This window comes from Oculina patagonica, chromosome 14 (genome assembly GCF_052425735.1).
Source record: "Oculina patagonica isolate OP01 chromosome 14, crgOcupat, whole genome shotgun sequence".
Lineage (NCBI taxonomy): Eukaryota > Metazoa > Cnidaria > Anthozoa > Scleractinia > Oculinidae > Oculina > Oculina patagonica.
In genome coordinates, this window is record NC_135771.1 from 10605706 (window position 1) to 10623437 (window position 17732).

General features: G+C 37.5%; 1 protein-coding gene across 3 annotated transcripts in view; it reads left to right on the plus strand.

The window, feature by feature from the left end:
- Window positions 1-1310: 1310 nt before the first annotated feature.
- LOC144637645 (HEAT repeat-containing protein 1-like) overlaps window positions 1311-17732 on the plus strand; it is a 207652-nt gene continuing 191230 nt past the window's right edge. For all 3 annotated transcript variants that reach the window (XR_013567745.1, XM_078496704.1, XM_078496703.1), the window contains exons 1-18: window positions 1311-2174; window positions 2816-2901; window positions 4295-4531; window positions 6421-6531; window positions 6942-7095; window positions 7506-7613; window positions 8341-8439; window positions 8857-8933; window positions 9134-9354; window positions 9904-10022; window positions 11033-11230; window positions 11840-12017; window positions 12294-12346; window positions 13024-13119; window positions 13983-14166; window positions 14783-14966; window positions 15727-15907; window positions 16685-16927. Coding sequence is in view for 2 of the 3 variants with exons in the window: in XM_078496704.1 (XP_078352830.1) it covers window positions 1317-2174; window positions 2816-2901; window positions 4295-4531; window positions 6421-6531; window positions 6942-7095; window positions 7506-7613; window positions 8341-8439; window positions 8857-8933; window positions 9134-9354; window positions 9904-10022; window positions 11033-11230; window positions 11840-12017; window positions 12294-12346; window positions 13024-13119; window positions 13983-14166; window positions 14783-14966; window positions 15727-15907; window positions 16685-16927 (3387 nt within the window). In the remaining variant the exon portion in view is untranslated. The remainder of the gene's footprint in view (window positions 2175-2815; window positions 2902-4294; window positions 4532-6420; window positions 6532-6941; window positions 7096-7505; window positions 7614-8340; window positions 8440-8856; window positions 8934-9133; window positions 9355-9903; window positions 10023-11032; window positions 11231-11839; window positions 12018-12293; window positions 12347-13023; window positions 13120-13982; window positions 14167-14782; window positions 14967-15726; window positions 15908-16684; window positions 16928-17732) is intronic.

A 17732-nucleotide genomic window follows, 5' to 3' on the forward strand; every position in this document is an offset into this window, starting at 1 on the left:
TATAGCAACACATTTTGATATCTTCTTTACACTCTTCTGACTTAAAAACTGCCAGTTTCATATACCTCTGATAGCAAAGGCAGACCATTATTTAAAGCAAACAAATGAGTTACCTTGGATTTAACTCGACTGTTGACTGTGGTATTTCTTAATTGGTTGGCCTTACAGACACTGTTTTGACGATTCAATTTGTAGTTCCCAATGATTGGTAAATACGTTTTCGGGCTTTCTATTCCTGATGACATTCCTGATACGATTACCATAGCAACAGTAAAACCGCTGTTCTTCCGAAAAACTTACCATAATCGCGAATTTATTTGGGGTTGGGGTGACTTCGAAAATTTAAACAAGGCAGATTTGTGACCCCCGTAGATAAAACTTTCTGTAAAGTGAAGCAATTGTACGGAGCAATTTCAGAGCTCAACTCGTGTTTTAAATTAAAATTTTCACAAATGTATCATTTTACCCATAATTTACTTACCCTTTTGCCAGGGAGTATGGCGAATCTTCTCTTTAACTGTTCCGTTATGTGCATAGGCATCTACATACTCCAGATGGCTTGGTATTGTGAGAAGCATTTGGGAAAGCATGTTTTTTCGTTGTTGCAACGCCTACAAAAGAAATTAAAGTGGGATTTACAGCTATAAAATCGGCATATTTGTAGCAATTGACACAAATAGCTTAAGCTTATGTGTTTTAGAAATAGTCTAGAAAGCACCAAAACAAACTACTTTCGAGAATAGAGAATAGCTTTAAAAGGGGGACTTTTATCAAACATTTCAGAGATTTATAAGATTAAAATGATATAATCCGATGAAGATAATCTTTATAATCCAGCTTAATCTTATCCTAACGTGTTTTCAAACTTTTTGTTTTTTTTTTTTTTTTATTTTGGGGGTAAAAAATAAGCTTATATAGCAAAAGAACTTACATCCGCGAGGTAGTCTATTCCAAGGTAACGTGGCATTTTCTGTCGTTGTATCGGGAGCTGATTTCCTTTTCTTCCTGTTTCTGAACTTTTGATACTTTCTACGAGAATTATAGCGGCTAGCCTTGTTTCCTTTGTTTATTGTTTATTTTCTGTTTGTATCTTGGGCTTTTAATATTTATCGACTTTCTGTCCTTGTAGTTGTTCGCCGCGGTACGCCGCAAATTTCGCGCGCTTTTTCACGGATAAATCTGATTGGATAGAAATACAAAACTAACCAATCGGATTGCATCAGTTGTTCTCCTTAGCATACTCTCCCTCCCCACCCTCAGACAAATCATTGCTTGGTAACCTAGCCCTTTTTCTTCATGCACGTGCAAAATCCAACATGTCGTCCTTGGCGAAGCAGCTAAAACAGCTTCAAATTCCGGGCAGTGTGCCTTCAACTGCTACAGCAAAAGCCAGCAAAAAAGTATCTTTACTCTTTGAATCTAAAGAAGCAGCGGATATCGACAATGAAACGGTATTTTCTATCGGTTTAAATGGCCTGGAAGAGTTGAAAGTTATCGAACCTGCGTTCTCTACATTTGATAATTCACTTTTCGGCGATACCTCGAAGTCACTAGAGAGAGCACTGCAGTCTAAAGACGTGAATGAGAAGCTAGATAAACACATCTCAAAGTTCCTGCAGTATTTATCTCCATATTTCTTACTGAAACCAGCTCAAAAGGTGTTGGAGTGGTTAATACGACGCTTTCAAATTCACGTGTACAATGTTGATAGCTTGGTCACTTGTGTTCTACCATACCACGAAACAAACTTGTTTGCTCGAGTGTTACAGCTGTTGTCGATAAGAGACCCATCGTCGAAATGGAACTGGCTACGTCCGATTCAGAAAGCTGGTGTGCCACTTTCCAAGACAGCTTTCTTGCAACATTGTATTTCGGATCCTGGTTCTTTCGCTCTAATCTGTGAAATGGCGAAGGAAGGCGTAAAACTTGAAGTCCCTCCATCAAGCTTGCGAGTTCTGTTCACATTTTACACGTCAACTGTTGTTGGTGTATTGGATATGATGCCAAAGGTTACAGAGAAGTTAATAACTCACTTATTGCCCCATTTACTGGAAGGACTCAAGTCTGACCTCCCTGAAATGGTTGCTTCGTCTTATATGATTACAGCTCAGCTTTGTTCCAGGTGTAATATGGAAGAAAACTTGGTGAAATCTCTAACTGACAGCATTTGCAAGGTAAATTGCATTTTTGATAATAAAAACAACTACAGTTAGAACATTTACAGTCAAACCTCTCCTTTAAGTGGACACCATTGGGACCTGAAAAAGTGTCTGCTTAGGAGAAGTGTCCACCTACAGGTGTCTGTTATCAGAGGTTCAACTCTCTACATCAGGCTCGAGTTGTTAAAAGGATGGATAATGCTATCCACTGGATTACCATCCAGTGGAAAGAGATTTATCCAGTACATAGCAGTGTCCACCCTTTGAACAACTGGACCCAATATTTTAAACCGTTATTCCCCAACCCTTCAGCTAATGTGGGCATAATTTATCAATGTCGCAAGCAACAGATTTTTGAAGTCCCATTTTGCCGTAGTCATACAATGAACCATTCTTGTGAGGCCTTCAGGGACACCACCCCCCCCCACCAACAAACCCTCCACCGGGAAAAGAGGGGGGAGGGAGGGAGCAGCCCAGAAACCTAAATCGAGCCCTTCAAAGCTGGTCTTTACCTCCTAAAGAAACCTCTCCAAACCTCTCCCACACCTTGTCGATAGAGATTATTAATTTTTCTTCCTGTACCGAAATACACCCCTCCCCCTCCCCCTTGGAGATAACTTACCAATTGTTATTTTGCTTTGTCATTTTTATCACAGAATCTCAAACCAAGAATTGCTGTAGAGGGTCTATCTTGTCTCACTTACGTTTGTCAAACACAAGGTGTAAAAAAATTATCAAGAAGGTAAGTTAAGTAACATGTATTTTATGTAATGTTTATTAATTAATGAGCAGGAGTGCTTTATCAAGTTTAAAACACGAGGCACAGCTGAGTGTTTTAGACTTGATAAAGCATGAACAGCGAGTTTATTGAACAGCTTCAAAACCTCTGATGTACATCTTTTTAATCTGGCACTGATATTTAGATTTTGGGTTATCTTGGCCAAGAAAATTGGACATAAAATTTATCGTGTCTTTAGCAGATAATTATAAAGACACTCATTTAACATCAATTTCCTTTGTATTTTCTTTATGAATTATTAAATGAGTTTTTGAATGTGAGTCCAGTGGGTGATGAAATGTGTATTCCCCGTGTTTGAAGGAAAGATCCTTCTGAGAAAAAACAAATCACATGAGTTGAGTACCTTTCTGATACTGGACTTAAATAATATTAGAAATAATAAGGGAAAAAATTCATAACTTCAAATGGGAATATTGAGAACATGAGAACTTACAAGACTTACTCCAAATGGTTCAAATCTGGATTTTCCTTTAACACGGCCATTGAAGTGCTACTACAATCAAATTTTTTGTTTTCCATATTTTAACATTTTTTTGTATAATAATATTTTTTTTTTCTCTTTTTAATTTTTTATTTTTTTTTATAATTTATTTTTTTTTTTTTTTTTTTTTTTTTTTTTTTTTTTTTCCCCTATAAAAAATTTTTTTTGGTGTGGTGGGGGGAAAAAAAGAAAAAAAAAGAAAAAAAAAAATAAAACTCAGAATAAAAAAAAAAAATAAATATATATATAAAAAAAAAGTAAAAAAATTTGTTTTTTTTTTTTTTTTTTTTTTTTTTTTTTTTTTTTTTTTTTTTTTTTTTTTTTTTTTTTTTTTTTTTTTTTTTTTCTCTCTCCCCCCGTTTGGTTTTTTTTTTTTTTTTTTTTTAATATATTTTTTTTTTTTTTTATTTTTTTTAAAAGAATTAAAAAAAGAAAAAAAAAAAAAAATAATAAAATAAAAAAAAAAAAAATAAAAATATAAATATAATAAAATTAATAGCAGCACTTCTGAGCAAAGAGTAAATTAACTATAAAAATCTTGTCTGCAATTCTTTCCTCAAGCCCTTTGATTATTGTTTTAATCATTTATGCAGGGATGTCGCTAAGGGCCAGCTACCAGCTGATTTCACTGGCTGAAAGAGAACCTAAATCCAACTGAAATTTCACACAAAACAAAGTTTTTGGTAAACTTTTAGAGCTTTTAGAGCTAGCAAGGCCAGAAAAAAACCAGCTGGGCTTATTGATGAGCCGGCTAAGTGTTTTCTTAGCTACCTCCCTGTTATGTCCATGCTTATTTTTTTGGAATATAAAACCTCCTATCAAGTTGATTCATGTCACTGTGTTTGCTCATCACAGGTCATTCAAAGCTCTCCTCAAGCTACCAAGCTTGGTAAGGACCTTGCAACAGCTTTCTTTTACTCATGGCATTACTCCATTGCTAGAAGTCTTTGTACCACAGCTTGTATCTGCTGGAGTGAAAAACATCTTAGCAGAGGAACAAAGTGATTTCAATGTGAAACCCTTGTTAGAAATTGCCCTGGACTTACTCAAGGAGATCGATTTTGAGCATAGCATGGTCATAACTATTGGCAGGTCAGTGTTCCCCCAGGGGGGTACTCCAGCTTGTAAATGACGCGGATGATCGAATGGAGGCGAAACTCAGGACCCAAAAAAATCCCTAAGTCTTCCGACATTACCCAAAAAAATCCCTGGACCAAAAATAACCCCCCAAAAAATTCCTTGTCCAATTACCCCTAATTTGCCAGGGCAATAGCGCTCGTGTTTGTTTATTCATCATACTATAAATACGCCAAGGCCGCTCCAAGGCACTTTAGTTCGTTTTTAATACCCAAAAAATCCCCTATTTAAATCAAGTCACCCAAAAAAATACTTGCCAAATTTTCCAACCCAAAAAAATCCCAGAATCGAAAATTTCAAACCCAAAAAAATCCTTCGATCAACTCCGCCATTTACAAGCCGGAGTACCCCCCCCCCCCTGGGAGTGTTCCCCTAAATGACAAAGATTTGTCACTGATATAATGTTAAATAAATACTGATAAACTCAAAGTGTTGTTGTTGTTTGTTTGTGTGTTTCATCTATAAAAAAATAAAAACAAAAAAAATAAAGCTGTTTTGGTGGGAAAAAAAAAATCAAAAAAGTAAGTTTAGCTATTATTTTATTGTGAAGTCCAGTGTGTGATGATCGTGTATTCCCCGTGTTTGAAGGAAAGATCCTTCTGAGAAAAACAAATCACATGAGTTGAGTACCTTTCTGACACTGGACACATTTCATTTTCAGGAATTGCACAAATACTTGTACAATGTAACTTATTAAAACTTTGTAAGTAGTAGATAAAATACCGTAAAATTCCGGTTATAAGCCCCCCGCTTATAAGCCCCCCTGGTTATAGGTCCATCTACCTGGAAACAAAAAAATACATCCGATTATTAGCCCCTCCGGACTTACAGACAGTACTAAACGGGCTAAATATTGCTTTATTATGCGTTTTTTAACTTAAAAACGTATTTCAACCAACTCTCCCATGGTTCGTTTCGAAAGGTTTTTTTGTTCCGCTTATAAGCCCTCCCGGATATAAGCCCCTCCACTTATAAGGCCACACAAAACCCCTTACAAAGTTGTATAAGCCCAGGGCTTATAACTGGAATTTTACAGTATGAGCGGGAGATCTGTATGGGCGGTTACAATGGCGAGCCGTTAGGCGAGCCATTGTAAATGGCCATACAGATCGGACGCAAATATTTTATTCTACTTGTGAAATGAAAACAATAAATTGAATGCAAAGTATTGTTATGCGAATCAGTAGAGATCTGTATCAAAAGTTAATGAATACTAATTAGCTGAGCAGGAGTTTGTATCAAAAGTTAATTCTATTGTATGATTTGTATTGGGGTTTACAGTTTTGTACATGTGATCTGAATACCGTGATGGGATTGGTTTGCACCCTCATGAATAATTAATGAATTTTACAAGGGGAATAATTGCCATGTAAAGACACAAAACCACTCTTGACTTGTGGTACGGTCCTACAAGTTCACTTTTGGCCTTTACCCTGATGGGAGAAATGGGCCAGTTGTGTGCCACGGGTATAAAGGATAATGATAGTTATGCAAAAGAAATGACATAGACACTTGCACTGGAAAACTAACCTGAGAAACAGATGTTTTTCTTTGTCCTCACAGTCCATTCCTGTGGGAGACACCTTAGATTTTGCTAAAAAAAATTTATACTTATGATTTGTCACATGTAAGTAGTAACCAATCAGAGATTCTATATGGATCTCTATAGGGCTACCTCATCAGTATGGAATTTTTGGAGTCAAATCTCCAAATAACAGTTAGTAATGTCTCTTGTTGCAGACAGAAATAATTGCAGACAAGATGTATTTTTCCATTTTTATCAGTCTTCTAAAATAGTGTTATGTTAATCAGCTTTTTAAATGAAATAATGTCTTTTCTTCCAGGACACTGTTTGAGGAGTATTGCAATGCACGAAAAACACTGGGCGAAGGAGAGAGTAAAATTGGAAACTTAAATGAAAAAGTCAAAGATCTGGTGCAGGCTTTGGAGAAGAGGTTTGTGTATGAAATGCTGTGCATGTACATGTAGACTTGAGTTACAACTATAAATACTACTCTAGAGTAACAGCTAGTTTTGGATTAACTGGATTAAATTATTGCGGTTTTCAGTGAAATGCAAACTCTGAAATTCAAAATACAACTAACGATTGCCAACGAACCATGAAAAACAGAAACAAACAAAATGGATCAAAATCTACCAATCACAACTGACATATTTAGACCTTTTGACCCGATTGAAGTGAACTTCTGTTTCCCGAAAGGTCCGCTAAGATGATTGACGGCAGCAAAAATCGTAACCCATTGGTTGAGGATTGAATTGCAGAGTTTGCATTTCACTGAAAACCACAATAAAACAACAGCATAATTTTCATAAATGTTGTTATTCCAATCTGTATTTTTGAAAGATACCCAGTGGAACTGGAGAAGGCCATTGAGGGACATCTTGGGTCACTTCGAGGTACACAAGATATAACTGAAGGTGCAGAAGATACACCAGCAGAAGGCTCCCTTTGGACCATGGACCTGGTGTCTATGGCACTTGCAGGAGCCAAATCTCAGGTACAATACCAGTACATGTATCCTGTTCAAAAATGGTGCAAGTACATGTAACTGACTGTTGTTATGCCAATTTGTAGTTTTACTGTTTAGAGCTCGTAATAAACAAAAATAAAAAGAATTGCTTTAAAATTGTTACTGAAACAGGGGATTTTTAAACAAACTGTTCGACAAAATCAACGTTTGTCAAAGGTGCAGTTTAAAAGTTTGTATCTGTTTAGAAGTTTGTATTTGTAAATGATACCATGCGGCAGCAATGGTATCATTTCATCAAATCTTTGTATAGTGCATGTAAGGTCAAACAGCCACTTAGTTTAATGTGTTACTACATTTTGACATATTTTTTTGTCAAAGTTGTTGAACATCTCATAATAACTGAATTTACAATGTTCCAAATAATATTTGTGTTACAGGTCATCCCAGACTCTAATACAACTCTGGTTTTGAGTCTTCATCATCCTCAAGCTCATGTGCGTGAAATGGCTGTAAAACGATTGGGGGAACTCTTGACAGGAAAAGAGGTAGAGTTTATCGGTCATCACTGGATAATTCAGTCAAACCTCCCCATTCAACCACTTCCCTGAGTGATCACTTTTCCAAATAGCAAAATTTTGCTTATCAACTCACTAGAATCAAAACCTCTCAGAAATTACCAATTCTCGTTGGCATCCGGGGCCACTTTTAGGGCTGATGGTTTGAAGTTTCCTATTGTTTTTAAATGTGGCTAAATGTAATTTAGGCTAGGTTAAACGCGAAACAATGATGGTCAGCAGTTTTCCTCAGGGTTTTGGTGCGGGGTGGCCAGGGGTTTCATGCAGGGGCCCCACATGGCTTACAGTGTGGCTTCAGATGTCAAGTCATTCGGCGTTTGCTTTCGCTTTGCATAGTCCTTACGGTGCTTTTATTCCCAGCCCATCCCTCCCTCTTGTCATGGTAAGTATTTGTGTTTCCACTGTCTTTTCAGTGTGACGGTGCTGGGTGGGTGGTTGCCGCTCACAGGGTTGTCATGGATACCCTAAGCTTTCGGCTTTCGGCTCCACCCTCCTTATAGGCACCATTCCCCAAGCTCATCTATTGTTGATGAGTTTAACCTCTGGTGAGTGACCAGCGCCTCACATGATCCAACTTCAACGTGGTAACAAGATGCTTTACAACCCTGGTAGAAGGATAAAGAAATTCTTACATGGACAGGGTACAGATGTTTTCTGAAACAATGCATAAATTTGCTGCCTTTTTTTCGTAATGCAGGGATTATCAGAAGATAAACAGTTTATTGGCGAGTCCTTACTCTCACGTCTACAAGATGACGACCCGGCTGTCGTGGCTTGTGTGCTGAGACTAGGACAGGTACAGATGCATGTGTTCATTTGTTGTTTTTAGTAAAGATTTCCCAGTTTTGGTCATCATTTTCAAAGTAGGGCAGACACGAAAGATATAATAGCAGATTACCACCTGAAAGTTGAGAAAGGTATTAAATAAACGGCTGACATTTAAAGTGTTAGCTCTTCGTCATGGCAAATATTAATGATGAAGTGCTAATGTTTAAAACGTCAGCTTTTCCAAATTTATTACTGACAGCAGTGTAATACTTTTATCAACTTTTAGTCGATAATCATCTTAGTCTTTCACTTGCCATCGACACAGCGCAACAGTATTTGAAACTAGTAACTTTGCTCATGGCAAGAAATAGACTTTTTGTATGAAAATGTTGTTGTTGAGTTCAACTAAGGATATCAACTAAGTAATGTTTTTTAATGTTATCAGGTTCTTGTTGATAATCTTCCTGGCAATCAGTTTGTGGATGAGATGTTTAAACTGCTGGACAAAAAATCTTCAGAGTGGTTAGTAATGAATTTGCAGTATGTCAGGGACCGGCTGAAAAGGGACTTAAATCTCGTTTTGATGAGTCAGCTTAATATATTATTATTAATTAAATATTAATTAATATTTTCTGAGCTACTTCCCTGCATAGTCCAAGCCAAATACAAACTACATTTTTTAAACCATAAGTGGTCACCTGTTTTTGTTATTTGTTATAAAGGGAGGAAGTCCACAAGGAAGCGTCACTCTTGCTGGCTGGTGACTGGGTGACCAGTGCTCTGCCATCACTTGTAGATGAAATTCTGTTTGGTTTACTGCCTCGCCTCCTTCTTCATCGTCAGTCCCAGAAAACAGGAATGCAACTGTCATATATTGTTAGCAAATCTGTGCTGCCTGCACAACATGCCCTATTGTCTGGAATGAGGGATGTCCAAAGGAAAGGTATACATGTACATAAATGGACTACATTTTGTGTCTTACAGTGTTTTTTTTATAATTATCGCTACTTGCATCTAAGCATGAACACCTGATGCGGAAACATGATCTAACTGGGTATTAAATGTGGCTTGGTTGGTCGTCAAATGTTTAAAGTTTGGCAGACCTTAACAACAACTTTTCCGCCAAAAGACAAACACATGTCCGATTTGAAATGGCAGAAAGATTGGATATTCTGTCAGTAGGAGACTTCTTCAGAGAAATTGATTCTGGTCTTTATCAAATGCATATGCCTTTTGAGAAAGTGGCACTCAAGGTTTAATGACTTTCGCCTGTACTTGTTTGTGGTGAACATTTTGAGTGCGAAAGTTCCTGGGGAAAGTTCTCGTTATGGTCTGCTAGACTTAAAAAATTAATGTCTGATGACCAATCCTGCCAAGGTTAATACCCAATTAGATGTATGTTTTGGCGCCACATGTTCGTGCTTACACGAAAATGCAAGTGATGGTATTTTGCTGTGATAAATAGTTACATTGTATTGAAAACTTTTGACAGTGTGGGAGAGTTGTGGAAACAGTTCTGATCTTGATAAGCTTGCCATGGCAGACAGTTTATTGATCAGTTGGCTTGGAGAGAACCTGATGAAGTTGAATGAAAAGCAACTGATAGAAATGGTGAGTGCCATACAGTAAAAACCCGCGTATAAGAACCTAGGTTTTTTCAAGTTAGCCTAAACAGGTTCTTATATAAATGGTATTTAGTGTAAAATTAGGCTAACTAGATTCTTAATTACGTTCTTAACTTTTGTTCAAGAAATAAAGTAGAATTTTTAAATGATCTGGTCTTTAATGTCCAATAACAGTATTCTTGGAGGCTTTGGTAAGCAAAATACTATACTATTTTAATCTGATTCTGTGAAAATCAAACCTATACTGTAACTTTCACTATAATTCCCAATAAATTATTTTTGAATTCATGTACTGTGATTTCATAAGGTTCATCTGTTCATCCCAGTTAATAATTATATTCAAGGAGGGCAAGTTTCAAGGACTATGCTGTAACTATAATGTGTACAGACTGTGTTATAAATATATTTTTGAGAAGATTTTTTAATTCTATATTTTTGAGATTATTTTTTCTTTTTTTGAAAATAAGAACCTGTTTTAGAATTTTAGCCTAAAATGGTTCTTATGTGAAGGGTGCTTAAAAATGAAATTTTAGCCTAACAGGTTCTTAAATGTCAGGTTCTTATACGCAGGTTTTTACTGTAGCTCTTTCCCCTCTTTCCTCATTCTTTATTTAAAAGAGAATGTCACCAAACATGCATACTGCTCAATCATGTATTGAAACATCAATTCTTTACAATGTTCAATGTACGTGTACATCTACATGTAATTCTAAAGAATGAGCGGGCATTTATATATAATTATTTGAGATTTACAGACTTTGCTAAAGCTGAGGGTTTATACAGGTTTAACCAGTAAATCAGGACAAATTCTTTCCCTAATTTACAAACGTTCATTTAACATAAATAATTTTCCTTTATTTTCCATTCATGAGTTGTAAATGAGTTTTGTTATTGTCTTTGGTCATAAGCTGATGAAATTAATTACATATAATGAATAAATGGTTATGGCAACACTGTATACTGGTAATGATCTATCCCATGATATTCTTTTATCAGGTGCTAAGCATGATAAAGTATGCCGAGAGCCTTGCAGATGAAAGTCTTTTTCACCCACTCTTGAAGTGCCTACTTGGCAGGGTAGTTTCCATGGCAACAGGCCAGTGTAAAAGGACTCTGTGCCAGGTTGTTACAGAATATATTTTGCCTGATCTATGGAAGGTTACAAGACTTCCAGGAAACTATGAGACACCTAAGGTATTTACATGTCAGTCTATAAACAATAATATGAGGTAACAGGCTACTCATTTCTGTAGTTCATTTTGGCATCTTCTGAGATTCATGTTAAGTCTTAAGGGTTTCAAATCTACATGTATTTGTGTGAGTTTCATGAAACGTGCACACAGTGTGTTGGAAGAACAGAAGAAAACTTGTGTGTGAAACAAAAACCAAGCCAATGGTTTTTGATCTCATGTCCATCCTACTGACTACAGAAAACACATCTAAGGGCTGTGACAGACCAGATAGTTAGTTGTCCACAGATAAAGCGAATCAACAACTGTAAGATAGTCTAGAGCTTTTCCACACTTTAGAGGCCAAATTAAGCATTCTGTTTCGGGGTTTCAAAATGTTTTGAAGTAGGTGTCACTAACAGGAAGAGTAGGTGGCTGTGACGCTCAGCTTGTTTGTCACTAGCTGTTTGCTATGACCAGAGTAACCCTCGACATATTATGATCAAGTAGGCAGCTGAACTCTGGCACTCCCCGGCTTGTTTTGAAAATCCTGCTGTTTAGGCTGTTCAAGGGTACGACAATGCGCTCTAAAGATTGTTATGAAAAAATATTGATTTTTTTATTTATAATTTAGACTGAAGACTCAGAGAATGAGCCAGCTGGAATGGTTCCACTTCCCCTTCTTACAAGCTTGCTTAAATGTCTTGGTAAACACAGTACCAAGCGTTTGAATCATGCCAAAGGAGCCATCACACTTTGGCTGTGTGAGATCCTGATAAAGAACATTCCTGCTGAGTCACCTGCCTCAAGTGGTAAGAATTGTACTTTCCATTTTCATTTACCTAAACAAATTTGTGTACAGTCTAATCACTTGTAAACAGACATGTTGGTACCTGAGGATTTTTTGCTTAGGAGAGGCATCCGCTTATGGGAGGTTAAAAATTTTTGTGTTTGCATGTGGCTGGGACTATGACTAAGTGTCTGCTTACAGGAGACGTCTGCCTATAGGGGGTGTCCATTAGCAGAGCTGGTTTGATTGTACCTGTACATGTATGTTTAATAATTTTTTGTGATTTTGTCTCTTCCAGGACACTGGTGGTCTTCCAAGGATAGCAGTAGCCCAGACGGCGTTTACACTAAGGTATGCTATAATTATTTCATAAAACAAAGTGGTGTATGTGCATGTGTATGTGTTATACCATTAGCTCTTCCACTGTACATGTACATTTCATGAAGGGTCAGAGCAGTGCCCTACTAGTGATTTGTACATCAGACTCTTGGCTAATTACATGAACATGTACGTTGTCCTTAGGAAATACACAGGTAGTCTGTTTTGGAAACATTTTGGTGATCAAATTTCTTTTTTCTTTGAAAGTTTGGCATAATAAATAGATGAACGCCCTGTTGTTATTTGCCACTTCACGTTTAGAGTACATGACTGTTCATTTATATGAAAAATGTTTGCAGCCAAATGGTTGTGTGTTGGACTTCATTTCAAGCCAGGTCAAGGTTTTGGTGCTGCATTCTTCAAAATACCTCAGGGTTTGAATCCTTTTACTACCACAAGCTGGATTAATTTGTGTTCAGTGTTGACTTTAACTCCAACATGTTTTTAAATGCAGTAGCCAATGTATCTTTCTCCTGTCTTTTAGCTTTAAACAAAAAGTTGCTTTACTCTGATTTGCCGCACTTGACCATTGGGTATTAATAAATGAGTATTGGAAAATTCTGAAAGCCTAACAAATTTGTTTACAGTAGCTGATGATTTAGTTTTAACTAACTGCGATCCTCACAGTGTTAGCTTGGTTCTTGTTTTAGCTATTGATGTCACTGTTTGAGGTAGTGGCATTTGGAAGTGGTACTTCAACATCAGACCAAGTGTTGTTTAAAAAATTGCTTCAAGGCTTATTTGAGGTATGTTTGAATTTGGTACATTTACTGGCTGTAGTGTACACTCTGTTTTCCTTACCCTACCCTACACCATGTCACGCCATTCCATTCTGTTCTCTCCCCTTCCTTACCCTATTGTACCCTTTCATACTGTACCATACCATAGCATACCTACCATACATATTGCACCCTACACTACCATACCATACTCCAATGTATGATTCCGTACCCTACCCTACCCTACCCTACCCTACCCTACCCTACCCTATCATATCCTATCCTATCCTATCCTATCCCATCCCATCCCATCCTATCCTATCCTATCCTATCCTATCCTATCCTATCCTATCCTATCCTATCCTATCCTATCCTATCCTATCCTATCCTATCCTATCCAGGGCTCACCAAAACCCCCGTCCGGTCATCCGGGACAAGTAGATTTTCCTGCCGGGCAAGTGACTTTTCATGCTCACTTGCCCGATGGGCAAGGGCCCTTGCAAACCATCAAGTAACTTAATTTCATGAATTATTAATAAGTTTGAGATCCTGGGCAAGGGGGGAAAGTGCCCGGGCAAGCAAAGTTTGAGGGTTACTTGCCCTATGGGCAAATTGGAATTCAAGTTTTTTTCGAGCCCTGCTATCCTATCCTATCCTACCCTACCCTACCTAACCCTACCCTACCCTACTCTACCCTATCCTACCCTACCCTACTCTACCCAACCCTACTCTACCCTACCCTATTCTACCCTACCCTACCCTATGCTACGCTACTCTACTCTACTCTACTCTGCTTACAGTCTTGTGGATGGTCAACGTCATAAACCATACTTTTGTTTAAGACAGCAGCACTGTTTTTCAGCTTTCTTATTTCCCTTCATTGTTTTCAGTGTCATCTAGCGGACAAGCTGGTCTTGTTGAAGTTTCTAGGACACCTATGGTGTAAAAATCCCCAGAGGGGAGGAGAAGGGGTGTCTGCTTTACTCCAGGTTCAGTGTCTTCACATTGCAAATGCTTGTCTTGGTTCCATGTCTGGAAAAGCAGTAAAGGAACTCTCCAAGTCAACATGTACAGGTTGGTAATACTGAAAAGTGCTATTGAACTATAAGAAATAGCGCTTTATAATGTTAGCTGTATCATCATCATCATCATCATCATCATCAATATAATATTGTTAGCCAGCATACAGGTTAAATAACTAAGCAATGTGCAGTAAATAAACGAACATTATAATTTTTATTGTGGGTTCCCCAAATTAACTTCTCTTGAATGGTAATGGTTAAATAAATACTTTCTTATGTGAAAAAGCAATGGTTGCACATGAAGTAATAGCCAATATCAAACCTGCTTAAATTCCATGTTTCTCATTGAAAGCAGCTCAGATAGTAAATTTCAGCCCACTTATACAAATTTGGCTTACTAATTTTAGCAACTTTCTGACATCATTTTGGCCACCTCTGTTTTATTTGGCCAATCAACATGAAAGAGAGGGCGGTTGACAATAATTATTGTCAAAGAGCGAACATGCAACTTTGACAACAACACCTCTTGCAGTTTTAGCTCTTCTCTGTCTGGTTCAAATGAAAGCCACAAGAAAATTGTCAAAAAGATGCCAAAAATTTGTCAAAAACCTTATTTAGTGGCAACAGTACAGCCGCAGCACCATGACAAGCCTTTTATTTGTTTACAGTTGTTCCTTCCCTCCTGGTGCCGTTGTGTAGTCCAATCTCTGCAGTAAGGAAGTCAGCCATTGCTTGTCTGAAGATTGTCAAATCTCAGCTGTCATCTGTCAAAACCTGCCCTGTAACTGCTGTACTTGATGCATTGATTGACAATGCTGAGGAACTGTCTGCTGATCCTGAACAGTTGCACAGGTCTGTAATACTGTATTAGTCTAGCAGGGCTGCAAATAACAGTCGGTCATCAGACATTGCCCGACCAAAATTTGCTCATGTCCGACGAAATCCTAAGTGTGGTCGGCCATGATGTCTGGACAATTTTTTGATCGTAAATCATTTTATGGCAACAATGAATACAAATCTGTCTGACTATAATGGTGTCTTAGTAGGACATAATTTATGTCCTTTCAAGTGAAAGATTAATTATTTGCAGCCCTGGTCTAGTGGACCATTGTTCAGTGTTGATGATACGATTTTGGATGTGTCTAAAGGTTAAAATGCATAAAATATGATATCTTTTTTACTTAAAGTTATGAATTTAAAGTGAAAATTTAAATGTCAAATTGCTGCAAGCTTGTGCACATGTTTCTGGCCATTTAGATATCTGCATAACAAGGATGGGTTAAGTCTTCTTACTTTTTTTTCCCTGGATGTCATGCTTATGTTAAGTAATGTAGCAGCTCTTGTAAGCTTGTACATGTAATACTACTGGTCCTTTAGTGTAGCAGTTACTATTGTTTGGGGGTTAGGGGCATTGTTCCTGTTGTTTGATTTATTGTTCTCTCAAAGGGTAGCGAGCCATTGATGTGAGGCTTTCCAAGAGCTGCTAGCCACCCCCTTAGTTCCCACCCACCCACAAACACAACCCAAGTCCAGCAAACTGATCACTAGACAACAATCCCAGGAATAGATATGCTAAATCCTTTAACTTGTTTTGTTTGGGTCTCTGTTACAGAGTGCTAGGTGATTTTTTTGCACCTCTGGTGTCACATTGCAAGCCCCCCTCCAAGCCATCTGCACAAGTGAAGACTGTGAAGAACGCAATGAACTTCCTATTGCAACATATAGTATCCAGTGAAACACCATCGTTTGTTCGAAGAATTATACTGTCATCACTAAGGAGTATTGTTACACAGGTATGTATGTGTGTAGGATTACATGCCGCCAGAAGTGTTGCTTAATGTAAATTTAGTGGTCTATGCTTAGCATACAGTACTCAGGTTATGGATGTGTTGTGGTTCAATTTTATCCTTGGTTTAAGTTTTATTTTCCTTTGTTTTAAACTCATTCTCATGCATTTCCATACCCAAAAACAAAGGAAAATAAAATTTGAACCAAGGATAAAATTGAACCACAACAGATGCATTAATTTTGGGACATTGGGAGAAGTAAAAGACCAGTTTGGTGCTTTGAGTGCTCTTTAAATTTCTAGAATAAAATTTAATGTAATCATGTATACCAGATGAATGCAGAGCTAAATGTATTGATTTCTTTTTACATGTTTAACATTGCTACTTGAAATAGTCAGAAGCTATAAAAATTAATTATGTAACTTAGTTGCAGAGTTACATGTAGACTGTTGGTAGTAGAAGCTTGTCTCTTCAAACATGCATAATTTGAAGATGTTGAATACTGATGTCCATTAAAATTTGTTGAATGTCTGTGTGCAAGCAACAGTAAACCAGAGATAGCGCCGCTTGCTTACATGTATACATGTACATGTACATACTACAGCTATAATTTTTTTTGTCATTAGTATGGGATTTCTTGGGTCAGTCACATCAAATGTCTCAAGTAGTGGGATAATTGAGCACACAGAGAGATGCATTGGCTACACATTATCATGTACGTAGCTGATCCCAGGGTGCAGGTCAGGTCTTTTCAACTTAAAAGTGTCTTTTTCTCTCCCCCAGGATATGCTACAGACCATTTTACCAGTGCTTGAACAGCTTTTAGACAAGTGTGAAGATAGCATGACTGGCTTAAATGAAGATGAGAGTATCCTGTTGCAGCTGATAGTACAAAAGTACAGCCCAGCTACTGTTGCTCTGCTACAAACAGATTCTGCATGTTGGAAATTGCTGTTGAGAGTATTGTCACTGAGAACAGCTGTCTGTCCTGGACACTCAGCACCGATCATGACAGCTCTTGGTCAGGTGAGAAAACTAAGAAGTTTGGTTTTCGGCTGGTTATGGAATCAATGAAGCTAAAAATGTTTTTCCGCACATTGCTGGAAGTCTGGTTTCCAGTGTGTGTGTGTGTGTGTGTGGGGGGGGGGGTTAGTAGGGGGAAGGAGGGAGGAGGAGGCGGTCTTCAGGTTACATGGCTACAGTGTAGGTTTAAGGTTCAGTTTGATGTTATTCATCATTGCTTGACTTTCCCCACCCACCTACCCTTCAAGTTTTTTTGAGTCATTTGTAGTTTTTTGAAATTGTAACTAAGATCCACTAGTTTTTCTGGTCTCAGTTTCTTTAAGCCGGCTTCGACACTGTTGTAATGTACTAGTGTAGTGATATTAAAGGTTAGGCTGCATGGTTTGGCTTGACATGACTTCCAATTCTGCATGAGAAATTACAACTCCAAATCCCACAAATAGAATCCCTGAGTACCACTGTGTCGAGAGTAATGCTTTTTACAGTGCTCATGGGGAAAATAAGGGCATGTTAATCATTTCCACATCTCTCAAAGAAAACTTTTAAAATCCACATTTTTGTTCACTGCAAGTGTATGCTGCATGCACATAGCGATTATAATATACCGTAAAAACCCGCAGATAAGCCGCACCTTTTTTCCAAAAATTAAATTTTCATTATATTAAAGAGCTCAAATTGTGGGTAAGACTGAAATATTTTCTGTTTCAATGTTCATTGAGTTTACGTTCCATGAAGAAGACTTCCTAAAGACTCAACTTTGGATTTTTGCCTCGACTTTGGATTTTCTTTGATATACTTTCAAAAAACC